At 33.7% G+C, this 25,475-nt stretch overlaps 1 protein-coding gene across 1 annotated transcript in view; it reads right to left on the reverse strand.

The window, feature by feature from the left end:
• Positions 1-25,475, reverse strand: part of LOC108727748 (transmembrane and TPR repeat-containing protein 1) — a 141,542-nt gene that overhangs the window by 24,642 nt on the left and 91,425 nt on the right. The window contains exons 7-10 of the mRNA XM_018455977.1: positions 10,702-10,891; positions 4,859-4,980; positions 4,617-4,781; positions 4,073-4,186 (exon numbers count right to left, since the gene is read on the reverse strand). Of these exons, the coding sequence (XP_018311479.1) occupies positions 4,073-4,186; positions 4,617-4,781; positions 4,859-4,980; positions 10,702-10,891 (591 nt within the window). The remainder of the gene's footprint in view (positions 1-4,072; positions 4,187-4,616; positions 4,782-4,858; positions 4,981-10,701; positions 10,892-25,475) is intronic.

Here is a 25,475-nt window from a genome sequence, read left to right on the forward strand (position 1 = left end):
TTTCGCACCGTGCCGCGTTATGCATCAGCTGAAGCAGCGAACGATGTGATGATTTGGTGCACAAAACAAGCGGAGGAAATTGCCAGTTAGTTGAAGATTCGATTTTTCAGAGCCAATAATAGTCGATCCGCAGGACGCGATGCAGAGAGGGTAACGAAAAGTGGTGGGTAAGAGAAACCAGAATAGAAGGAGAGGGAAAGGAAAAGATAAAAAAGAAGTGCGACCTGCATAGAACGGCTAGAAAGCTCAGCGTAGGAAATGAGATCTACAAGTGAGCGAACTGGACGAGCGCGGGTATAACGCCGAAATGCAATTTTCATCCGGCAGTCGCCCGCTTCTGCAACGCTGCGGCCGAGGCAGCGGCAAATTCTCTCCCTCTTCACTTCCCTCCTCAGCTATCCCAGGTTTTTTCCCACACATCACCATTTTCTCGATATGTTTACCGGACTGATTGCATTCGCGTAGACAAATAATCTGATATTACGATGAAACAATCCAAGCGTGATGTTGCGAAATGCACGTACTGCTCGCGCATGGTAACGTGTTATACAAAGAACGGGGATCCGATTTATTTGTACACCGCAGACGATTGCCTGATGATGAATCGCATGACACATCGCGAAAGTACACATCGCAGAAGTTTAAAATGAGAACACGTTTATTTTTCCAACAGACCATTATTTTTTGCGCCGCTATGATCCTTGTCGAGCATTTCTTGTGCTGGACGGGATAACGAAATTCACGAAACACACGTGGGATAAAAAACGCACAGACAGGAGCATAGGGGGAGATGTGGAGAGGTTGTAGAGAAAAAGAGGGGGGGAAGCGAAATAAAAAAAAAACGAACGACTGGTTACCACTTCATTTCGAGCGCAGTCGAGCTACGGCTAATTAATGCACTTTTGTCGGTTTGCTGCGACCCTGCTCACGCTATGCACGAGAAACGCGATGTAGAAAGGGTGGTTGAAGCAGAGAGAAGAGTCTGCATGTGGTAATAAGATTGTATTACGTCGACTATTCTTGTATAATATTCCGTCTGTTCTGTCATGTTATGCACGAAGGAATACATATTCAGTAAGTGAAAATAGATCGTAACAGTAAAAAAGTGAAGATGAAGATAAAATAAAATAACATAATGCAATATAAATGTGATTATTTCGAAAGATTTCTGTGATAACATTATTTTATGGAAATTGTGAAAACTCTAAAGTAGAAAACAAGCATTGGCGGGTGTGGTTAAAAAAATGCAAATTATGGATTTGCAATTATATTGTGCCGTTGAGTTTATGCATTAATTTTACCGTCTATATGTCTATTCCAAAGATGAAAGAATTATTAAAAAGTTACAGACGAAGCCGAAAGTTGATTAAAATTCCTCAGTAATGCTGAAATTTATAAATAATTCTTCTTAATTACTTTTTCTGCCCTTTCATCGCGATATTCTCTATAAAAGTTATAAAACCGTGCAGAATACAGGCGTATGTGTACCGTAACAACACATTCTTTTACAAAACAACATTCATATTCATGAATACGTGTTAGATCTCCACTCATCCATAATTTTTGTTAAAATTGATTCGCAAGTACAAAATGGAATAAACGGGAGATTTTCTACAGAAAATCGATTGATAATTACAAGTCTTTTTTAAAGTAATTATTCGCAACAGATTATAAAATAATAGAAAATGTCAAAATGATTTGTGGGATAGAATATCTAAAATAGCTATATAAATTGTTCAGGAATGTCATCAAATACGTATTAAAAATATATGAGGTGTACACGGTTTATGCAAATAGTTTATCCATTAAATTTAAAATTATCAATTAAAATTAATCTCAGAAATATAACTTAATTTAGCATATTCACAGTGTTGGGTAGTATCTAGATACATGTATAGAGATACAGTTTGTGTATCTAACCTGTATCTGAGGTACATTAAAATTCGAGTATTTGTATCTGTATCTAGATAAAAAAAACACAGCATCTGAACTGATTTTCAAATGCATTTTTCAGATACATTTCCTTAGCATAATCATAATTCCATTTTGTGTATGATTGTTAATTGATTCCATTTTGTGTACACTGAAAAAAAAGATTGGCTGCTGCAGCAAATTAGATGGTAAAATATGGCATAGCATTTTTAATTGGTTGCAGCAGTCAATTTTTGGTTGTGTTAGTCTATCGAAATCCTATATTGACATTGCAGATAGGATTTATATATTTATATTACAATATATTGCTATTATGTATTTGTGTATATCAATCAAATTTTTAGTATAATATTTAGAGTATTTTTACTTAAATGAACTGTACTTAAAACTGTAAAAAAATTGTTCCATTCTATTTTGAGAAAATATATGACTGTAATTGTCTGTATGAAATACAATTCGGATTTGCGAGTCTTGCATGTTTGAATTATTTAATTGTATGTGTTGTTAGTGTATTGCTATTAATAATGATTATACGTCTATTTTTGTTAATCTTTTGGAATTTGACAACTTGAAATAAATGTAGTTATATATAATATCTTTATGAAAAATGTTACGCTGTCACATTATACATAGTATTAATGTACTAATTCCATAAAAGGATCCCGCACAAACCTTATGGAAATTGAATTTCGGTCGAATTGGCTGAAAATTTGATACGTTGTAGATCTTGTCGTCTTGACAAAAAGTCTCCACGGGCATGACCTCCTATAATGAACCATTTGACCTCTACGAGGCATCATTTTTAAAAATGAACTAATACTCAATATCTTATTTTCAGCGAGTACGGTGCATTCCTACGTCATTATTTGCACTTTCTATGTATATTTTTAAGTAAAAAAAAGTTATTTACGGTTTTTCTAATTTTAAGGGGGATTATTAGCGTTTCAGACTGATTATATTAAAAATCTGAAAAATTATTGGCGCGCAATCATATCTGAAATAAATTGATTTAATAAAGAATACATATTGTATTTTTCGAAACATCTAACTTTGACTGTGTTAGCGCTCTCTATCATATTTGATGTATTCATATATACGGTCGTTTCTTAAGTTTTAGTTATGTTTAAAAAAAGAAAATTGCAAGAAGACGTACTCGCAATAATCAAGCACCCCGATATGTGAGAGGCGAGGGAACTCACAATAATCAAGAACTCCGATTTGTGGGAAGCAATCAAGTCAATATTATCTTTATAACTTTTTACTTAAAAATATAAATAGAAAATTCAAATAATGACGTAGGAATGCATTGTATTCGTTGAAAATAAGATATTGTAGTATTAACCCGTTTTAAAAAATGACGCCCTGTAAAGGTTAAACGGTTCATTGTAGAAAGTTGTGCCTATGGAGACTACAATATATCAAATTTTTAGTCAATTCAATTTCCATAAGGTTTGTGCGGGATCCTTTGATATTTTATAAAATGATAAATTTTATTGCTTGAATTATCGACTGCATCGAAATCGATATATCTTCCATTATTACTTATTGCATATTATATGTACATTTCAATGTATTTTTATATGAAATTATACTTTGTGTGTGTGTGTGTGTGTGTGAAAACCGCTTATTTTATAGATGACTGTCACAGCAAAAACATTTGTCAGGAAATGATAAACTGATGAGATACGTATCGAAATATAATCAATTTTACAGTGTAATATTTAGAGCATATTAAAAAAAATCGAATAAGATAATTCATACCCAAATACAATGGGAAGCATTTATGAAGATAAAATTTCAAAAATCAATAGACAATTTGACGAAATATTCTTATTAATTAATAAAAAATAGAATTACTAAAGTGTGAGGCTCAAAATATGTACATAAAATGTATATCACATCATATTATATATATAAAATAATGTAATTTTTGTGTTTTAAATAATTATTACATAATAATTTATGATAAAATGCCTTCAAATCTATATTCTCTCGATTATTAACATATCAAAGCGCTTAAACATTCATAATTAGGTATACTACTAGTATGTATTTTCCCGCGAGCAAATGAATACCACTTTTGTCCGAACATATATCTGAAGATTTTGTATACGGGCGCGAGAAAGAGAAACAGACTTACCAAAGAGCCAACTGATAATGGTGAACCGCAAGGTTCGGCTGCGACGTGTCTTTAAGGAAGTTTGCGAAGTTGTAATGCATCTTGGCATTGTAGGGTAGAGACCGCAGTCCCGCTCTGAAACAAGACGATTTGAGGTTAGACAAGACCATCCTCTTGACCTCGACATGATCCCTACCACCCTTGTCATCTCGTATCTACGTTAGTTATGTTTTGCCTTCCTATACATAGGCAATCGGCGCTTGTACCAAATTCTTGAACGTATATATATATATATATTATACATAGATATACACACTGCTGGCATGGTGCCAATCTCCTCTTATTTAAGTCAGAACTAGACACTCCCCGTAAATGTCCACCCCATAAATGTCTTCGCGTGACAAAATCATTTTTGTCGTAATTGCGAGGCTCAGGTATGATTGCGTGCAATGTACGAACGATTATTTATGTTTGCTATTAACACGAGGACTTTATTCAAAGCAAAGAAGTTTCTCTTTTCGAACGGTTAATAAAACATGAGACACGTAAATCTGTTGTCACGTACTTGATTAAAGTTTCTCTAGATGTCCAATCGTTATTCCGAAGAATCGTTCTAAAACATCCTAAACCGAATAAGAGAACTACGCCTGTAGTGATCCAGCTTTTCCGTCGTGGTACAGCGGTCCAGCTCACCTGCATGCCGTAGACAACCAAAATAATCCACCCAACACTGTAAAATCACATCGAGAATTTATGCCATCCGTTGCAATAATTCTAAAAGTAAAATATAAACCTTAATAAAATTACCTTGGTGTATATAAAACCCGTTCAGCCACGACAAAACCCACAGTGACAAAAAGATTGGATGCAGGTAGGAACGGCAGCACCAGGAACATCCAACCAAGAACAAGAGGCGGATGCCTTTGTTGCTAAAAAATAATATAAGACATATTATTAATAAATTCAGACATTTATTAATAAATATAGTTCAAATTCTCGTTAAATCCGACGCTACTGCATCGAAATCTCTTCAAGCAAACTGTTACATAAGTTTCTTCATCTTTACCGGATGAGTGTACTCGATTAAAGTTTATGTTATACTTAAGTAAGTTGATGTTGCTTTTACGCAACTCGCATACTCGTAAAATTATGTTTAAATGCATTCGCAAGTTTTAAATGTATAACGAGTAATAATTTAAAACGATATATCTCGAACTGCCGCTTCTTAATTAACTTATTCAAAAGATAAATTTTAGAGTTAAAGAAAAGTATATATATATATATATATACGATTATATACACACATGTATATAATCGGAGAAATTTTATATAAATAAATAAAATTAAATAACCAAACAAAATCGTGCATAAAAGAATTATTTATAGTAAAATGATATTTTAACTTTACAAAACAAAATATTTTCACATTTGCTAGAAAGAGTATATTGCAACAAGCAACAGTTTTTAACGTTTCATTGAAAAATAAAGAAAGGAATGAAGCTTTTTTTAGTGATCTTATTTTTCTCCTATTATTTCTGTGTGTGTGTTAGAATATTATTTCATCTAAGTAGTTTCCATCTAGCATCGTGATAAATTAAACTATACAAGTGTAAGTGGTTAAATCACACGTAAATAGCAAAAAGAAATATCTATCGACTTTTGCAAATTAATCCACATAAAGAGAGCCAGACAAATATATCCAGATATTCGCTTAAATTACACGAAAAATGTACAAGTAACAATTGAACATATTGGAAAAAAAGATTATTGCAACTTTAAACGATTGGATTGCTATTTATTTTTATGACTTGAGCAAAAATAAAAGCTGCTAAAGCAGCATGAAAAAAGTTTGTGATAACTATTATATAATTTTGTTTTAACAAATGGGGATCTTATTTAGTCTGATCTTTATTCAATTCTATTACCTATTTTCATTTTACCGATCATTACGACACATAAAAATAACAAAACGTTTTAAAATCGAAAAAATCGCTTGTTCTGCATTAAGAATTCAAACTAGTACATTGTTATCCGCTTATTATATCACAGAATAAATGTTTAATACGATTCCACAGTGGTCAATACTACGGATGCTGAATGTTCGTATACGAAGTTATTGCATAAATCAGAATATCAGAAACATGTATCGCGTCTAAACTGCAGATTACTTCGAGAGAGAAACATGTTTACGAGACAAATGGAATGCTTCATAAACCTACGGTATCGCACGACACGCACGGATCGTTATCCCACGATGATATGAAGAGAATACCGGACTGCGACATGCATCTTTACAGGTATATGCATAGCGTATGCACTTTCGTGTAACAGAAGGTAAAAAGACAGGAAACGGTATATCAAAATGGAAACACATAAAATGGACAGACGCAGATTCATCTACAGCTTGTGCATCTCGTGCCTCTCATGCCACAGAATCGTATGAATTCGAGATAGGAACGAGAGAGAAAAATATAAGAAAAAGTTTATATTTCGAAAATTATTCAAACCCGAAACAAAACGTGAAAGATAGATATGATCATATTCACATAGTGCATCAGAGAGGAAATTTCAACAACGAATATTTTGTGACAAAATTAGGTTCAATATTCTAAATCTAGACAGAGAGAAAAAAACTGCAGTCTAATTTATTGGAAGCGAGGATACAAAAATAAGACGAGGATATGAACATCAATTTAAAAATCGGTAACATTTGCTTCTAATAAATAGGTTTATTATCTTGATTAAAACACAAAAACAATGGATTTAATGGATTTTCTACTTGAACACTTTCGACTGATTTACATCATGAAAAAAATATGAAAATAAATAAATAAAACGAGTATACAGGAATAAAAAACATACGAATAAAAATAAACATTTTAACATCGACGGAGTTCAACGTTTTACTATCTATTTCACATCGATGGAAACGATGAGAAAAGTTAGGAAAAAAAAGGAACATGTTAATAACAAAAATTTCCATGAGCATGTCTCCGCGAAAACTGTGAAGAGATGGATATCGAGCATTATCATTTGAGGGATCAGAGTGTTGCCACCAACAATGCGATGTCATTCTCGTCGAGTTTATCTGATGAAAAAGGGAGCAAGCATACAAATAATTTGCGTTGCCATTAGTCGATGATGGATCGGCTACAGTTAAAATGAATTGAACACAACTATAACATTCTAGGAAGAACTCATCTTATAATAGATAATATGATGCAACGTCAACGGAGATTGAGATGGGTTTTAGTGGAATTAAAAATCATCCACTGGCCGATGTATTGTCATCCTATACATCACGCTATCTCATGCGAACTCAAAATGGAAAATCAGAAAGTCCTTCACAGTGTTAGCGGATACCAATATTCAACTATCGCTTCAATCGCAATCAAACATTCGATAAATGCAAAAACGCAGACGGAAAGTCAGAATTAAAAGAGAAAAAAATTAAGAAGTTACCATCAATATTGCAAATACAGCGATTTCAATTAACAATAAGCGTGAATATTTCAGAATTGTATCATCAAATATCTTTGTGAAGAAAATATTATATAAAAACCAAAAACAAACTGATGAAACTGAAGAAAAGTCATTAATATATTTACAGAAGTGATCAATATTGATGATCGCAGTGCAGAAATATGAATGCTAAAATATCATACGTTCAGAAATAATAGAATTAGAATTAATTATTAACGACAAATTGAAAAATGAGAAGAATTTATTAATAACGCTGAAATGTGAAAAAAAAATTGAGAATGATTATTTTCAATGCATGTGAATTCCATAACACAGCCAGTATAAAAAGAATAATAAACCTGACTAACGCAACTATCATAGCTGTCATAGCAAGTGTTATAACATAAAAAATAGCAAAAAAATGAACGTAAAAGTGACACGAAGGAAGATACATCACAACCGCAACAGAATAATTTAAATGTTTGAAAGAAAGACAAGATAATTGCTCGTATGCTGTTGTCGACAGAAAAAACCAACTCCACGAAATGCGAAATGCATGTCTAAAGTTATGGAAGAGGTAACGTCATTCAACTCATGTACGGAACACGAACGTATTAGCGATATTATAAAAGAAAGTTGGAAAGTTTCTTCGAGCGTCGCGATGTCAGCGAAGACGATGTCTTCCAGTTTAAAAAGTTTAAAACAAATTTCAAGATAAATTAATGCGAAATTTAGTGACATAATTCCTAAGCAAAATCACAGAGAGACAAAAATAAAGAATTTAAATAATTTTTTTTTAAAAGGAGGAAATTATTGCGGAAATTTATATTATATATTGAGGAAATTTATATTATAAATTTATAAAAATCAGTCATTTTCGCGATTTTTAACAATCTTAAAAATGTACGACAAGATGTACAAAGTTGATTTGTATAAAAGAATTCAATGTTTAATTCTGGTTGTGAGGCGCACATTATAAACAAAAATAGATATGCATAGAAAAATAACTTTGCAAATGTTAGAAATATATGACTATGTCAGTAAAAAGAAACAAGCACTAGCGTTATCAAAGACGAACATCAAAGTAATGTAACGATGACAGCATCGTTATCCAATTCACGTGCAGAAGCATAGACAGAACACGAATACAATACAAATCTTCAACGAGAATCCATAGAAATGACATTCTCTGGCAAAGTAAAAGACCGAACAGAACAAAGTAAAAATAATGTTAGTAACAATGAAGGAGCTGTCACAAATACTACGGTATTCGTAGATGCAATATCTCAAAATGGTATCGAAAACATAAATAAATAAAACTTGTCAAAAAAATATCGTCAATTTGAACGTTGAATCATGAATAGATAATACATTTTATTGAAAAATCGAACGAGATAGTAATGAGTATGTACGGATATCGGGTGCATCATTAGTATCTGTCGATAATCTCTCTCAAAAGCGAAAAGATAATTTTCGATCAAATTATCCCAGGTAACACGTATTGTCTAGAAAATATCTTTATGATGTCTTTCAGATATCTTTTAGATATGTATGTCTCAAAAGACATTTTTATGATATTTTTTAGGTATGCTCGTGTCTGAAAATTAGAAATTTTAAGAAAAATATATTGTATATTGATTATCAAAGTTAAAAGATAATAAAAAGCAGAAAATATGATAATATGGAGGAAAGATCTGTAGCAAAGAAGCTGTAGTATTAGCGAAAATGAATTTGCAGAGAATATGCAAATAGACAAAAGAATATAAGCTGATAATGATAATAAGCTAAGATAATAAGTGAATAAGATTTTTTGCACTGTGATTGTTCCTTTCAAATAATTAAAGAATGTAATACATACTATATAATAAGGTATTTATCAATTAAAATTATTTTAACAATTCTATTTTTAGAAAATTTTTATATTATTATTGAATAGATTATTTTAATAAACATATCATTATTTGGATGTCAAAATGTCGACAAACAACGTTAACTTGTTTAATGAATAGAAATATGTATAACGTTACCGATCGATATTAAAAATATAATTCTGACATGTGAAAGTAAGCATCGTTATTTTAAAATTTACCAACAATTTACTCACAATAATTTATTTAATGTGATGACATGTGATATATTTATATTACGTTATAAATCTATTAGACAAAATCTTAGGAAAACATTATCCGACACTTCTTACATACAAATATAATTTCTTTATCTCGATTTTCTGTAAAACAGATATTGTAAAAGTTAACGTTCTTTTTCTCTCTCATGTTGGGATAAGAAAAAAATATAATATATATATGTTTTGAGACATTTGCGAAATCTAACTGTGCTAATAAATTCCCAGATATACACACGAGACGACAGAAAGCAATTACATTTGTAAAAAGACTTTTCCCTTCATAAATACGCTACATGCATAAGAATAAGGATGACCTCGTTTGAGAAGAAGACATCTGTTTCCACTTCGTGCCTGCGAAGAGGTAGGTAACTGGCGCGGCGGTTAGTCAAGCGTGTGAGATGACATTAAGAGCACAGATATGACCTCTTTGAGGAAAAATGACCATCGACGTACAGACAACGAACCTTTAAAGAGGTCATTATGTTGAAGGCTCAACGACCGTCACGGATGATCCCAAAGACACAGAAGACAAAAGTAATTTACGAGATACGCAAGTTATCGTTTGACTTGGAAACTATTATGTCATATAGTTACTACGAAACTTCTTTTATGACTCTTGAACCGAGCACAATTTTATCACTGTAGACGATAGTCGACAGGTATTGGAGTACTACGTTTCTTATGTTATGCTAGGTCAATGGTTGAAACATTTAACAGCAGGATGACGTTTCACAGACGATAACTGATGGTCATTCCGCTTTATGATCTCGTAAGGTGACCAATAACATTGGCAAATCTACGATACCAACCTCTTGAGAAGAATACTTTTTTTATGTCGATTCGATAAAATAAAGTAAAGAAATTTATGTAAATTTCAGTAAATCTCTTTACTATTAAAGTCTACTAAAACTTAATATTATACCGTAAAGAAGGTATAATAAGCGATTTTTCCAACGCTTGAAAGAATATTTGTGCATTACTCACAATTCATATGTAAATATTCCGTTTAATTGTAATATAATAATTTAATTATAATCTGCGATTATTAAATTTTACTTACCTCGAAATCCGTAAAGGCTTTGTACGTGAGAACCAGACAACCGCCGAAGAATATACAGGTGGCCAGATTTCTGGTATCCGTAAAAGATGTAACCAAAGGAACAGATCCCATTTGCCAATCGTGCGAGAGTATAGCCGGACACAGCAGCAACCAACAATTCAACGCTGCCAAGTAGCAAAAAGTCAACAATCTGAAATCAATAATGACAATTATCATTAGATTATAGTACAATAATATTTTAATTGATAATAAAAGTATTGATATTATAATTATAACCTTTCGAACCTGACAATAGAATCCATTGTAGAATCTATTGAATAGATCTTTTGAATTCACTCAATTACAAATTTCTTTGTCAAAAATGTCAAACGGTTCAATTTTCTTTATGTTACATTCACAAAGTTGGATTCATATTAAATTATTCTTACTAAAATATACGTAATATTTATTCTTTTTTATACAAGTTATGTCATTTTGGTTCCTTAAACTTAATTAGTGTTTTTTAATTAACAGAAATTAAATCAGTCTTACAGACTTACAAGTAAATCTACGGACATGTCACTCACCGATTTTAATGAAACTTTGCATATTTGTAGAACTATGAAAAATATTTGACACATTTTTCTTTATCGACAAAGGTTCGCTCTGAAGGGTGAAAACTATCCCTTAAAGGTAAGGGATAGATTTAATATATTAAGTGAAATAAGCCATATTGGATCGGCCATTTTGAATTTCATACTTTTGACATAAGTTTGACATTTAGTTTCAGCGACCCCAAAAACCCCCCAAAACCCCCTAATCCACTTTACTTTTTAAAATTTTCAACTTATTTCACCTAATGTATTAAATCTACCCCTTACCTTTAAGGGGCAGTTTTCACCCTTCAGAGCGAACCTTTGCCGATAAAAAAAAATACGTGTCAAATATTTTTCATAGTTTTACAAATATGCAAAGTTTCATTAAAATCGGTGAGTGACATTTCTGTAGGTTTACTTGTCAGTGTCAATAACTGTGTAAAAGATTTTAGTGTCAATTTCGGAGGATTGTATGCTATATCCGTTTGATTTTGTTCTGAAATAAATTGTCACATTCATTTGAAGTTGACGAACGAGTTCGTCGTCTTTTTTCCGAAGAAAATTGGCTGCTCGATTGTCGCGATGGAGGCAAGTTCTCGCGATCGGTATTGTCCTCTTGGCGTGAGGTGAAGAGGTCGGTCAATGAGGCCTGGAGTGGTACCCTCTAGTTGCTGACATCGAGGTTCCATTTTCTCACTATCAGCATCTACCGATATAATCACCGATATAATGCCCTCCCCTAGTATCTCTACAGCAAGCGTCTGTACGATATTCTCGGTGTATCGTCGCGCTTCTCGGGACGGCTTACTCGGCAAGTCTATTGTTTCTTGAACAAGCTCACGCACACTATGGGCCGCATAACGCCCCAGTAAATATTCGCCTGCGCCGTTGTGAGTGTTAATTCCAATGGCTCATGAGTCCTTCTAATTGTCCCTGGCGCCAGATGCGGCGACACCCACAGCATCGGCTTTATTCACCGGGTAGCCGAAAAGTGAATGAGTAACAACAGGACATGAGATGTAAGAGATTTTAAGCCCGTTCTCCTAATAAATTACGTTACGGTTGATACAAAAGCATGAACTTATCTGCGTGTGAAGATAAGAGAGACATCACAAATTACGCTGGAAATACGATGAAGATTTATAACTGAGTGTGCTATTACATCGCGATTGTTATATATCATCGCAGGTTAAATAAATTTTCTCTGCTAATTATTTTTGATAACATATATTCCGCCAGTAACATGTTACTTTTTAATGTATCGTAACGAATCACTGTTTCCCCTAAATGGTACATCAAAACGTACTGAGAACTGACATTAAAATTTAAATATAGAGAGACTCCTTAATTGCTCTCTCGGCGCAAGAAAAATCTACATTCTGTACAGCAATTGTTCTAAATGTTCCACGATTAACGACATTTATTCCTTTGTTATTTCGTGCTTGAGCACGTATATTGTTACTGCTACTTGCTAATTAATATCCATCTCTTGGACAGTCGGGAAGTGAAAAACGCAATGTAACTCGGAAAAAAAGCAAAGACAATAATGTATCTCGGCTCCAAAGCGGCCGTCCTTTTTCTGCATAATTTTTCTTGTCGCCGGTCATCTATATTTTCATTTTGTTGAAATGATTGATGAAAGCTTTTGTATCATGATTTCGCGAGACACGGGAATTGGGAGTTTCTGATGCAGGAATAAGGGGCGATCTGAAATGTCAAAATAATAATTTGTGGCATATGTCAAGCGCGATGCACGTACTGCTATATGAAAGAGCAGGATTTTCCCGAGAAAACGGTCGCATAGAGAGTGACATATTCCCGCACGTCCACTCTTTTTGGAAATTGCGGGTATTACAGAGATTGCTATAAATCTAGGAAGGATATTCTCAGATTTGTGGACTTTCATGGACTTCCATAGACTCGCCCAAACAAATATCCGCTTTTTCAGAGCTAGACCTTTATCACGTAGTTCGCTAGTTGGTAATAGATAATAATAATAATAGTAGTAATAATAATAATAGCCAGAGATGCTATTCTATTTTTGTTTGCCAAACATACATTGTAAAAAATAAAATGTTAATTTTAACATGCAAAAATGTTAAAATTAACATTTTTGCATGTCTCAAAAAGTCTACTATACGACTATAAGTTAAAATTAACATTTTATTTTTCACAATGTATGCAGGGTGTTTCAGATCTAACGTGCACCTGCTAATGGCAGATTCTTGAAGTTATTTCGAGACTAAAATTTTAATATTAAAATGTCGAGGCTATAATAATTTTTGAATTATAATTATTTAAAGTCAGCAAATACGTACGTTTAGATCTGAAAAATCCTGTATAAGAGCAACAAATAAATACAATAAATTATAAAAGAAAAAATAGAAACGAAAAAAGATACTTACTTCTTATATTTTGTATAATGTTTGTATATCTTAACTTACAAATTATTTAATCTCTTTACTTTTGTATGTTAATTTAACATTTATTATCGTCCACATATTTCTTGTATTAATGAAAACATATTAAATTAGAAATATTAAACAATAATAAACAATAATAAACGATTAGAAATATTACATATTAAATAATTTTTTATATTTAATATACAGAAAATTAATCAATTGGTTCAATTAAGACCATTTCATTAAGACGGTTCGCGCCAGACATCGTTTCTTGTTGGTCTTACGATCGTTTGTCAAGCCAGCGAACTTCAGAAAAAGCTTTCCTTTGAAGCCGTCATTCGCGTAGAAACGCGATGTCATTAGCTTTTAATCGGAGCGTTCCATCAATTTACCCTCTCTTTCATTCAGCCGTCCTCTTTTTCCTCCATACCTTCGTGATATGCAGGTATCGATTCTGTCGATGTTTGATAAGCGGTAAACTTTTCCGTCCGTATTCTTACGGTTCAGATATTGTCGGCTTCCAAATTACGCGTATTATGTCAATCACAACGAACGTACATCTCACACACGAAAAGAAGAGAAACTAATGATCGGATTAATATAAAAATTATTCATGAGGCACGTTAGTAATATTATACTTGTCATCCTTTATCAACATTCGCTCAGAATATGTTCGAACCGAAGATGACAATTTTGAAAGCGCTTCGGAACGATCAATCATGGTTGAGAAATTCATGAAACCAGGTGCAAGGTGGAAACTTTAATCGACGCTCGCGTGATAAGTTCTTCGCACCATCGTCCGTTCGTTTCGTCATCGTCGGCACGTAAGAACTTTGATCTCCCGTACATGCTTTTGAATTCAGATGAAAGCAATTTCCCTCGATTACCAGGCAGAGGTGCAAGATAGGCTACGATCGATTCGCACGTGTTCCTAAGCATTCACTTGGCGATTTCGAAGCGAGATTTATTGCATGCATAATCACGCAGCTTCTAAGCACGCAAACTGCTATCATTTTTCTATGTCAAATTTTTCAGATAGTCACCGCATTTGCATAAACGCAATTTCCAAGCGCGAAGTCATGCATCACGTAATTAAAAACACGTGCATACCTGTAACAATTTGTTAGTAATGGTTTTCACACTATGTCAATTGAAATGTAAAACATTTAGATTGAAATGGAAATACACACTTCTTGTATATCTTCTTTTATCGTACAAATCCTTCTAATACCAAATTTTCAAGGTGTAGAATAAATTTAGACGCTTCAGGGTAATAAATTATCAATCTTCTTGCGAGACAGCGCATTTTGTTTCGAGACAGCTCGTATTGCGTGAATAATCGTGACGGTCTCGCTGTAAATCGTTATAACCGAGAGAAATAAATTGCGCGTCTCTGAGTTGTGTTACATCGTTTCTATCATAAATTATCTTTTATATGATCAATAATTTTTCGCCGCATTTTTTTTTCACGTCCTTTTTTTCTCTGTTGCAAAAACGTGACACTGAATAATCTAATTTCCGGGTTATCTCGTTATTCTCATCAAAGAGTCTCGAAAAAGTAGAGGCGATCGACGTTGTTGCGTACGAAGCGATTGACCGGGAAACGACGCGATATCGTGAGAAGAGTGACGGCGCGGGAAAAGGTCTCTGTAATAGAGGTTTATTGGCAATTAATCTTGCGAGCCGGATGTGCCCGCTTCGTCGGGCACGATACACTTCCGTCTCAGCGAGCGACCGGTAAACCGAGGAGAGATGTATTGCGCCGTCCTATACGGAATCAAACGTACGTCCTTCTCTCCGGCCTTCCTCCCGTCGATGCCGAACCTCCGATGTACGTGCCGTGCGTCTTTGTCAGCCGCGCCGGAAGTGTATTGTTCCCCGAGTACCTCCGGTACTCGCAAGGTGCCCATCAACTTTGATCGAGTGGGCTAACATACGTAAGTGACGTTATCTTTTCCGAGTTCGCGTTGCGTAGTGTCTAAATGTGTTAAACCTGACTGAAAGTGCATCTATTTCATCGCGATATAACGTTGACAAAGCGTTGAGTTGATCGCGCGTTACGTTCATGCGTTTATTATAGTTTAGCATAGTGTATTATCGTGCTTTCCACACCCATGTCGAATTATCCAATGCAAAGGTGGTATCCTGAATTACCCCCCCCCCTCTTTCTCTTTCTCTCTCTTTCTCTGTACACAAGAGTATCGATTTTCTTTAATATTTAATAGTTCGATTCTGTTCTGCTGGTGTCACAAAGAGAACAATAGCACGCATCGATGCACCGTTTCCATGAATAGCAGTAATTCCGTCATCAAATTTAACCTCGATGATCGGATACGCGAGCTGCGATATTGCGGTTTGATTTTCAATCGACGGTTCGTCGATAGAAACGCGCGCCACATAGGATTCGAAAAAAGGTCGCGCTTGCCACTATTCGTTACTGAGCTTATCACTGAGTTGCATCGCACGTACTACTATTATAGATAATTATTTTTACTGCGAAACGGAAGACTATCAGCACTGTTATTATTTCCATCAAATCAGATTAATGGTCACTTGCGATGGCTGTAACCATCAGCTCGGACTGAGTCCTCAGTCTTCTAATCAAGCAAATTGTTAAGAATTAAAGGCGAAAACAAAAATGGGGGAGAATCGAACCCAGGAATAACATACGTATATAGACATCGCATTCAACTCGATTCGCGTTTTCCGCTTAAATGCATTCACTCCTTCGTGTTTCCGACTTTTCGTCGTACTACAATCATGTCATGTAGACGTTACCCTTCGGAAATCGGATTTTCTTCTTTCGCCGTTAATGGTTCGTATTAGTCCAATTCGTGTAAGTTGTTTTAATTGAACGTACGTGAGAGCATCGGAACTCTCCTCCAGACCGTAAAGAAAAGAATAATTACGAACGAGCGATAACGCCAACACTGCTTAAAGCCGTGTTTCGGGTTATAAACGCGAGAAACGTGCCGTGCTCATGCCAGCAAGTTCATAAAAGATTCTTGCTAATTAAGAGCATTCGATCGAATGGTGTGTACAAAAGGAATTACATCCATTATTTATTGCGTCTCTGTATATAAAATAAATTTTCTTTGTTTCACCCTGTTATTTATTCTACTGTTTATTTATTCTACGTGTTGCGCTGTTTAATTGCCGCGTTACAACACAATATTTAATTATGCTTCATTAAATATACTCAAGAACCGTATATCTCTCGATTATCCTTTGTACATATATTATACTTCATATAATGTACGTATTGCCAAAGCAACATTCATCAGCTAACGCACTGTGCGCTCAATAGACTATCGGATGGAATTGATGTAACACGAAATTGGATTGAAATGCTATTTGCAGGGCAGTACGCAATAGTTATATGCTTTATCGCTCATAAATGATACATCATAGTAATACCAAATAATTTAATTTATGTGTTTACACTGGTTAATCTTTTAACAAAGTTGTATTTCTTCCTAAACTAATAAATATATTACACATTAACTTGATTAGATACTAATATAATTAAGTCAATCTACGAGGATAAATTTCGCTGCTGTAGTTAAGCTCAATCGCGTATAAACTTTGGCTACGTATGTCCACACATTATTTCTGATATACTCTCGTAGAGTAGTTTCAAACTTTGTGACGAAGGCCGAGACTGGAGCCATTAATACAGTTTCATGTAATTTACTTAAAAACATTAAGCACTCGTCTATCTATCTGTCCAAAATTGCTCCAAGCTGTCCGTATTCTATTACAAAGTACATATTTCACTGAAGATTATACATAAAATATAACCATAAAAACGCTACGGAAACAACACTTGGATATAGCTATCCAATTCGATCGCTTTCTCAATTTGATAACTTTCATAAAAAAAACACATTATGAACAATTTTTTTAAATTGGAACGTCAGACATTAAGAAACCTAACGATAACACGCAAATATATCTTTATTAATAAAAAAGTTATAAGCAATGAAAACAGTATCGAAAAATCATTGAAAGAAGAAAAAGGATATGCCATATCAAAAAGACGTTTAAGGGTTAAGGTATATACAATTATATACATTTTCAAGTAAAGTGAATTGAAAGAGAGAGAGAGAGAGAGAGAGAGAGAGAGAGAGAGAGAGAGAGAGAGAGAGAGAAAATGCAGAAAAAGAGAAAAAGAGAAAATTTTTTTATTCTGTCAAAGAATGCAACTCTGTATCTGTTTTAGCAAATTCTTTCGCACTTTGACTGAAAATAGTGCATTGTCGCGAGTGTAAAAGTAAACAGAGAAAAAGAGGACGATAGAAAACAAGTAGTAGAAAGTGAAAGAATTAATAGATGGATCTCTACGCAGATAATTTGTGGCGTGTAATCCTGATCCAACTATCCAGCTGGAATAGGTAAGGCGTAAGCTACACCTATTTCGCAGTAATTTACTCGACTTCCACCCCTTCTCGAATGAGTAGAGCCGGAAGAGAGGGTTGATTGATCGAAGGCGAAGCACATCGCCTCCCGCTTGCGGCAGGATACGCCGTCAGTCTTGGTTACTAACATACGGAAACTGATGACGATCCAGTTCTACGTACGGACGCGCCAGAATAGATTCAGGAAACGCGTACAACAAAGCCGCACGCTGCGATTTAGCTATTCCACCGCCGACTGCAACCTCTCGTCGCGCGAATACCTCCCCTCTGTGGTCTAGTATCTATATTTCTCCGACTGCACGTTGTAATGAATGGAAGACGTCGGTATGGATGATGACGTACGGAGGTTTCGGGTCTCGGATGAAACATCCAGAGTTCAACGCATAGCCATGTATATCAGATATGTCGTTGAGGGATTGTCAACGACATTCCCCGGTGATGTCTCGTTGCCATATCCAGCCATTCGCGTATCCGCGTTATAACGATATACGGACAAGGTCTCTCAAGGGTTTCAAGTTTATATACAACCCTATTCCCACCTCATAAAAGAAAGAGTAGCGTTCATCAATGCACATAGTCTGTTTTGATAGTCTCCCTCTGAATAGGATAGATCGTAAAGAATTAACGTAGCGATGTTCTATCATGTTATAAAGTGATACAGGTAAATGAAACGAGTATTGAATTGGTATAAGGAAATTTCTATCTGAATATTAATTATTGTACGAATAATCCAATATCAACTAAATACCAACTAAAAATAACATAACATCAATGTTATAATTTCACACTCATTAATTCAACGTACAACACGTATTATATTTATATTGTTGAGTGTAAAATTATAACATTGACGTTATGTTACTTATTTTTAGTTGGTGTACTGCGAAAATATTTATTATATTATTATATATCAATATATCATATAGATATAACTTTCTTTATATATAAATATTATTAATTATTAATGCATATAAACATTTCAATTTCAGTCTCATAAAAGATGAATATTATAATGTATACTAATGTGATCTCTGGAAATACGATTTACGGATTTATTACAGTTACATTAACATCTCACAATGCTTATTGATATATTAATTTTATACTAGATTAATTTTATTTAACTTAAGTTTGAATAAGTGAGCAATAGACTGTCATAATTATAATATGGACGGTCGATTTTTCGTGAATACCGCAGTAATGGTTTAATGTAGCTTGGGTAACTATTTGTAATATTCAAGATTAATATTTTCTATATGCAATAATGCATATACATACATCTCTGCTCGGTTTGTTCAATGAATATTTCATATATTGTTGTACGCACGCGCATGAACCTATGTATTTCTGGAACAATAATATTTACCGGTAAATCCCAGTTGCATTTTGTATTTTGTATTATATAGCACTCTCAAGTGAAATATCGGTGACACCGACGGTAAATGGTAAGAGCTAATACAGTTTCACAGCCACCATTACGACAGACAAGAAATCCCTTAAGCCGTTAGATTTATTCTAGTCAACAATAAAGTATTTATTCAAACGTCATACAGAACGCAATATTAATCTATTAATCTTTCACTGCGATTTATTACAGAACAACTCTTTTTTATACATACTTTTTAATAATATACATACAATATGTATGTATAATAATTTTCAAAATGTCTCGTTCTAATAATTAATATCACACAATCAAATATACACGACAGTGACACGAATACACAATACATTCGTATCTGTATGAAAATATTTACGTAAGAAATCTGACAATGCGGCTTACCCAAAGTGTTCTTAGAGACTATAAGGAATTTATGTCATACAGTATCAGTTATTCTGAGACATTCCGCGGCTTCGCAGCTCGGTGTAAATACGTGCTGTTAACCGCGCTCTACATCTTTAAAGCACCTTGAATCTACCTCTAAGGCATCGTATAGGTACGATGGAGCGACGAATTTCGCGGCCGTACTGACTTAATGTCTTCTAAAGTGGTTAATGGATAATTTAATGTCATTGCGCAACCCACACAGATGCGCGTAGATGAGCGCGTGTCGAAGTAGCTACACGATGAATGACTTACATCTCACGTGTATCATGTCGGTGCTTCCAAGATTGTTCATGTAAGCCACATCAAACGAGATATAATTTCGCCAGAGTATGTAAAGTTCAACGTTTACTCAAGGTTTAACATCATTGAATTTCAAACGCTTAACACTTGGATAAAATCGTTCCATCGACGAACAATATAGATTTAAGAATGATAATTTTACGAAATACTAATCTACACGAACATCAATATTTTCTTCACTACGTATAAAAATAAAGAAATTTTAGGTAGAGACAATCAGCGGCGAAGAGTAGAGAATGGACCAAACTATTGGAAACTAACGAAGTGAAATCAAGTAGTTTCTCCGCACACAATAAACAGTAATATCTCAGGAAAAATCAGTCCAAATGATGGATATCTTTAATATCAGGAATTTTTTTTTTTAAATAAAGTCTCTAAAGACAAAATTTACCACGCTCTAAATTTTGTCATTAGAGAGACTTTATTTTATTCACATTGTATTGAAAGTAAAAAATAAAATGAAATTTATAGAACGAAGGTAATCTTGGAAACCGTTATTATACTCCCATCTATGGTTTGCTATCGATCTATGAGGTAAACCAAGATACCGACAGACATTCTGAAGTCTCGAAACATCCACTCGTCTCTCAAGCATCGGTTAATTGGATACTCCGTAGCTGACACTCTTGGTGATGTTTTCTTTTTACAAAAACGTTTCGTTCTTGTCTTTCTATTCGTCGCAGTTGACATGTAAGTATTTTCTGTTTAGTCTCACAGTTTCCCGAACTAAAAGAAATTGAAATATGACTCGTTGAAAGATAATGTAGCAAGAAATTTTTTTTATGTTCCAAGTCAATGCGCTTATAAACTTTGCCTACGTTCCTTACATGCTGTGAATTCTATCATAAATAATGGAAGTGCATTAAAAAATCATTGCAAGGCGTCATACGAGGAAGAATAAAACTCATCGCGGAAGAAGATGTTGAAGGAAATGGCCCATTAACAATAATGTCGGTAACAAATTTTTTGATGTAAAAGTGAAAAAAGAAAAGAATCACGAAAGCTGTTTGGTATCAACCTTGTTGCTTTGTCCTCGTATATGAAGTATAAAATTTACTACCGTGGGGGATTCGTTAGAGAACAGTGCCTAGCCCTCCGGATATAACTAATTACGCGCACTCAGCGGTGTCGTCGCAGTAGCTTTGTCAGGGGCATTTTATCTCTGCGCCGGAATTTTCACTGTCCAGAAAGTTCTCTGCCCACATACATATACCTATATATGTATTCTCGTTGATCTTGCGAGAGAAAGGATAACCACGTTGTGATAGTTTAGTTCGTTTTCCTTACACGTTACGTAATTAAAGCCAACACACTACATTGCATTAATCGCAAAGTCATTTAAAAAAAATGAGTTCAAATGTGCTAAAGACATAGATTCTACAAGACATTGGCGGATCCAGAAATTTGTCAAGGGGAGAGTCTCTGGCTCTTCGCAAGCCAAATTTTTTTAAAGGTCAAATATGAGAAAAGATAGAATAAATTATTATTTAAATTATTACATTGAAAAAGTATTATTTAGATAAGTAATAGGAAATAAATAATTGGACTCCTTATAATTATATATAAAATTAATGAATTGAAAAGGGGCTAATATGGAGTCAGCGCTGTAAGTAGTGCGCAAAAGTCCTATAAATATTATTTAATAAATGTTAAAAAATTGGTTTAAATTATGGACGTTCTTAACGTTCTGGATTCCTTAACTTTCACTCTCAGCACTCATTGTCTCAAAAGAAAGGTGTAATTTTGGACTTAGCGGACAGAGTGTTTTGGCATTCGCATCCAGAATTTCAAGAAAAAAAATTTGAACTTAGTCATAAAAATTTTAATCGATAATGACTATCCAATAAATTTTATTGTAAAAACGATTAATGAAAGAATAAAATTTCTTATTATAAACAAATCATTCGGATACCACAAATAATAATTCTAACAATAGTCAAGCAAAAAAACATAAAAAGAAATGGTTCACCATTCCTTATGTACAGGGTATCTCAGAAAAATTCAAAAACTTTATCAATGATAGTATACAGAGAGTATTCTTTGTTAGTTTAAATAAATTAAACAAATTCATTAATCTCTCATCCTAATCTCAATCTCAATCCAAGGAAACTTCGTGGATCGAAGACTGTGCTTCCCCATAGACTCGTGCACAATGGACATTTAATCTTAAGATCAAAGAGATGTACTTCCGTTCGGATAATAGATATATGTATTAGGATAGGATATATTATATATTTTTATGTTTTGCGAATTTTGTGCTGAAGATGGCTAAACACAATAGCCGAAACGTCCATAATTTATACCAGTTTTGTAACATCTATTAAATAATATTTATAGAACTTGCTGCGCACTTCTTACAGCTTGACTCCATATTAGCCCCTTTTCAATTCATTAATTTTATATATTATTTAAATGTATAATTTTATAATTAATAAAATGTTTTATTTAAAATTATATTAATAAAAAAAAGAAGTATATAATAGAATCTGTTTTTTTTTAATTTCAGTGTTTCTTAAATTAATAAATATTTTTGGAATATCAAAATATTGTGATTAAGCATTTCAGGACTATTAAAAAATATATATAATATTTTGTTATAAATATTTAAAAGAGATTCCAAGGGGACAGGCCTTCGTGAATCCGACAGTGCCACAAAACAAAAAATTATCTTATAAAACTAGTTAAACGTATCATATACCTGTGACAAATAAATCTGTTCTGTCCAGTTGAATTTCTTGCAGTTCATCTTTCCGCTTTTTCTCTCCACATTAGAGAGGAAGAAAAAAAAGAGAAAAGAGGAATACTACAAGAAGTTCAATTAAAAAAAACAGATCTAAGAATTTGCTCGTTTTCTCTCGATATTCTTCTGTGGAACGCACACCTTCCTTCGACTATCGAACGTTTACTTATGCAGTTATTTAACAGTCTGATTCTAAGCGTTGCATAAACGATGTTAATTATCTGCATCGGGTATATCATCGTGCAATCTTTACGGTGAACTCGCAACGCAAGTTTATGGGAGGAGAATAAGGATGGAATTCCGAGAAGGCGCGCAGGTGCTTGAATAGGACATAAATTATAACAAGAGTATACGAAGTTGCTACGAGAAAGTACTTACGGTGAGAAAGAAGCGCATATGTCCGTAGTTGACTAGCAGTATTAACCGAGCGTGGTATGCGAATATTCGCATACAAAAATACGCCTCAAACCGTAAATCTGCCTTGCTCTTAGGTTAACGTGTGAGAAACGGTTTTGCATATTCCCATAATTTTGAAGCTCGTGAACTTTATACCCTGGCACTTTTTCGCCAGTTATTACACGAGCGTTACAACCCTAGCTGCTATAACCATGCAGTTATTGTCGTTTGAATATATTGAATACATTATTTATTGAATAAGAGAAAAATAAAATTATTTAATTAAACACTTATACACAATTATACACTTTGATTAGTTATAACAGATAAATCGAAGTATCTTCCTTTAATTCTAATGTAGAAAGGTTCAGAGAGGTTTGAGCTTACAATTAGCGCTATTTATCGCAGAAACTTCCGATCATAAGAATTAATTATCCGGCAATAAGACGTCCGCACGAAAATTGATCTGTAGATTTAACGCTTCGATGGATTATCCGGGAAACAATGAGCGTAAATTTCACTTCTCACTCTCGCTCGATAGAGACATCTTCTATATATTTTATTTGATCACTCTAATATAAAGTTTGAAATTTTTTAATAAAATAAAAATTATCATATTTTATGTAATTGTCTCCAATCATAGCTTTATCTATATATAAGATTTTCAAAGATAGAGCGAAATAACAAAGTATTTTGAAGGATGCTTTCAAAGGGCGCTATTTGCAATAAACAGCAAAATAATTTATGCGAACAAATTGAGATACGCGATATTAAAATACAGAGAGTAATACTTCAAAGATGATTGAACAGGACTTTCAGGAAAATGGCCGTAAGAGCGCGCAAATACAAATTTTCTCGTAACAATATTCTCGGTCAAAGGATTACGTCATAAAGACATGCTATTATACATACAGCGATGGAAATAGAAGCGGGAGAGCAAGAGGCGTGATATTACGCTCTATCGCTATCACATGCATGAAGTTCCATCGTTCGTGCATGATTGTCAGTGCACCGTAAATGACTGGTGCTGCATACGTTTGCATTTTCGCATAACGTGGCTCATAAATATGAAAGTGAGTTTCGACATCCTCCTTGAAGGAAATCACGTCAATACGCGACAACATGGTTCGACTAGTTTTCACTGAATTGTAGCACGGTTCCAATAATTCCTGTCCAATGTAAAATCCTACAAGCGTAGTTGACAGCAACAATCTCCTATTGTTAAGAATATTTCGAATTTCGACAATTTACTGTCATTCACATGTTGAATAAAGGTAAATGTCGAAAAAAAGAGATTTATTCTCAGTGTATAAAAACACGATTGAATAGAATTGCGCATGATTATTCTAACACTTCTCTATTGCAGATATATTGATAAAAATTCAAAGTGCACTCTGTCACATTGTGTAACGTCTCGTTGATATACGTATCAAGGACTCACCTGTGATTCAAATTCGCAGAGCGTAGAATTTTCTATAAATTTGTTTTATGCGTATTATCGTAAACGTTACATAATACTCTAGACATAAATTTTTTATGCACGTGCGTTACGGTACCATAAGAAACAAAAGAGATATCGAAATCAAACGGAGAGGAAAGTAGAACAATCTTTTTACGAGGAAACTTACGTTAACCATTTATAGCGTATTCCTTCTGTTTTCCAGGATATTCCACAGTTTCTAAGAGGTAAGCTGTTTTATAAACTTATAAATCTCTCGAGAGTATTCCAAATGTACAAACGTAAAGAAGAAGTTTCAAGTTACCATGCTGCATAAATTCCAATGAACTCTTGCGGCGATTTAAAGAACACAATGAGGTTTTGCAATAACCTCAGTGAACTAGTTCCATCGTCGTTATCATAACGACGTTGGATACATACCTCTTTATTTGATATACAATTCAATTTCTACTATAATAGTGATTAAGAATTATTCGTCAATGTCGATTTTAAACGATAGAATATCCGTAATGTGTAACAGAGTGCATATATCTGCATTTTAAAATTATTAGTTCAAAGATAATTAATATATGACATGATTAATAACATGATTAATATTTATAATAATGTCCCAATGTTATAATAACGTCTATAATTCAATAAATTTTATTATA

This window comes from Mycetomoellerius zeteki, unplaced genomic scaffold, assembly GCF_001594055.1.
Source record: "Mycetomoellerius zeteki isolate Tzet28-1 unplaced genomic scaffold, Tzet1.0 scaffold52, whole genome shotgun sequence".
In the NCBI taxonomy this organism is placed as follows: Eukaryota; Metazoa; Arthropoda; class Insecta; order Hymenoptera; family Formicidae; genus Mycetomoellerius; species Mycetomoellerius zeteki.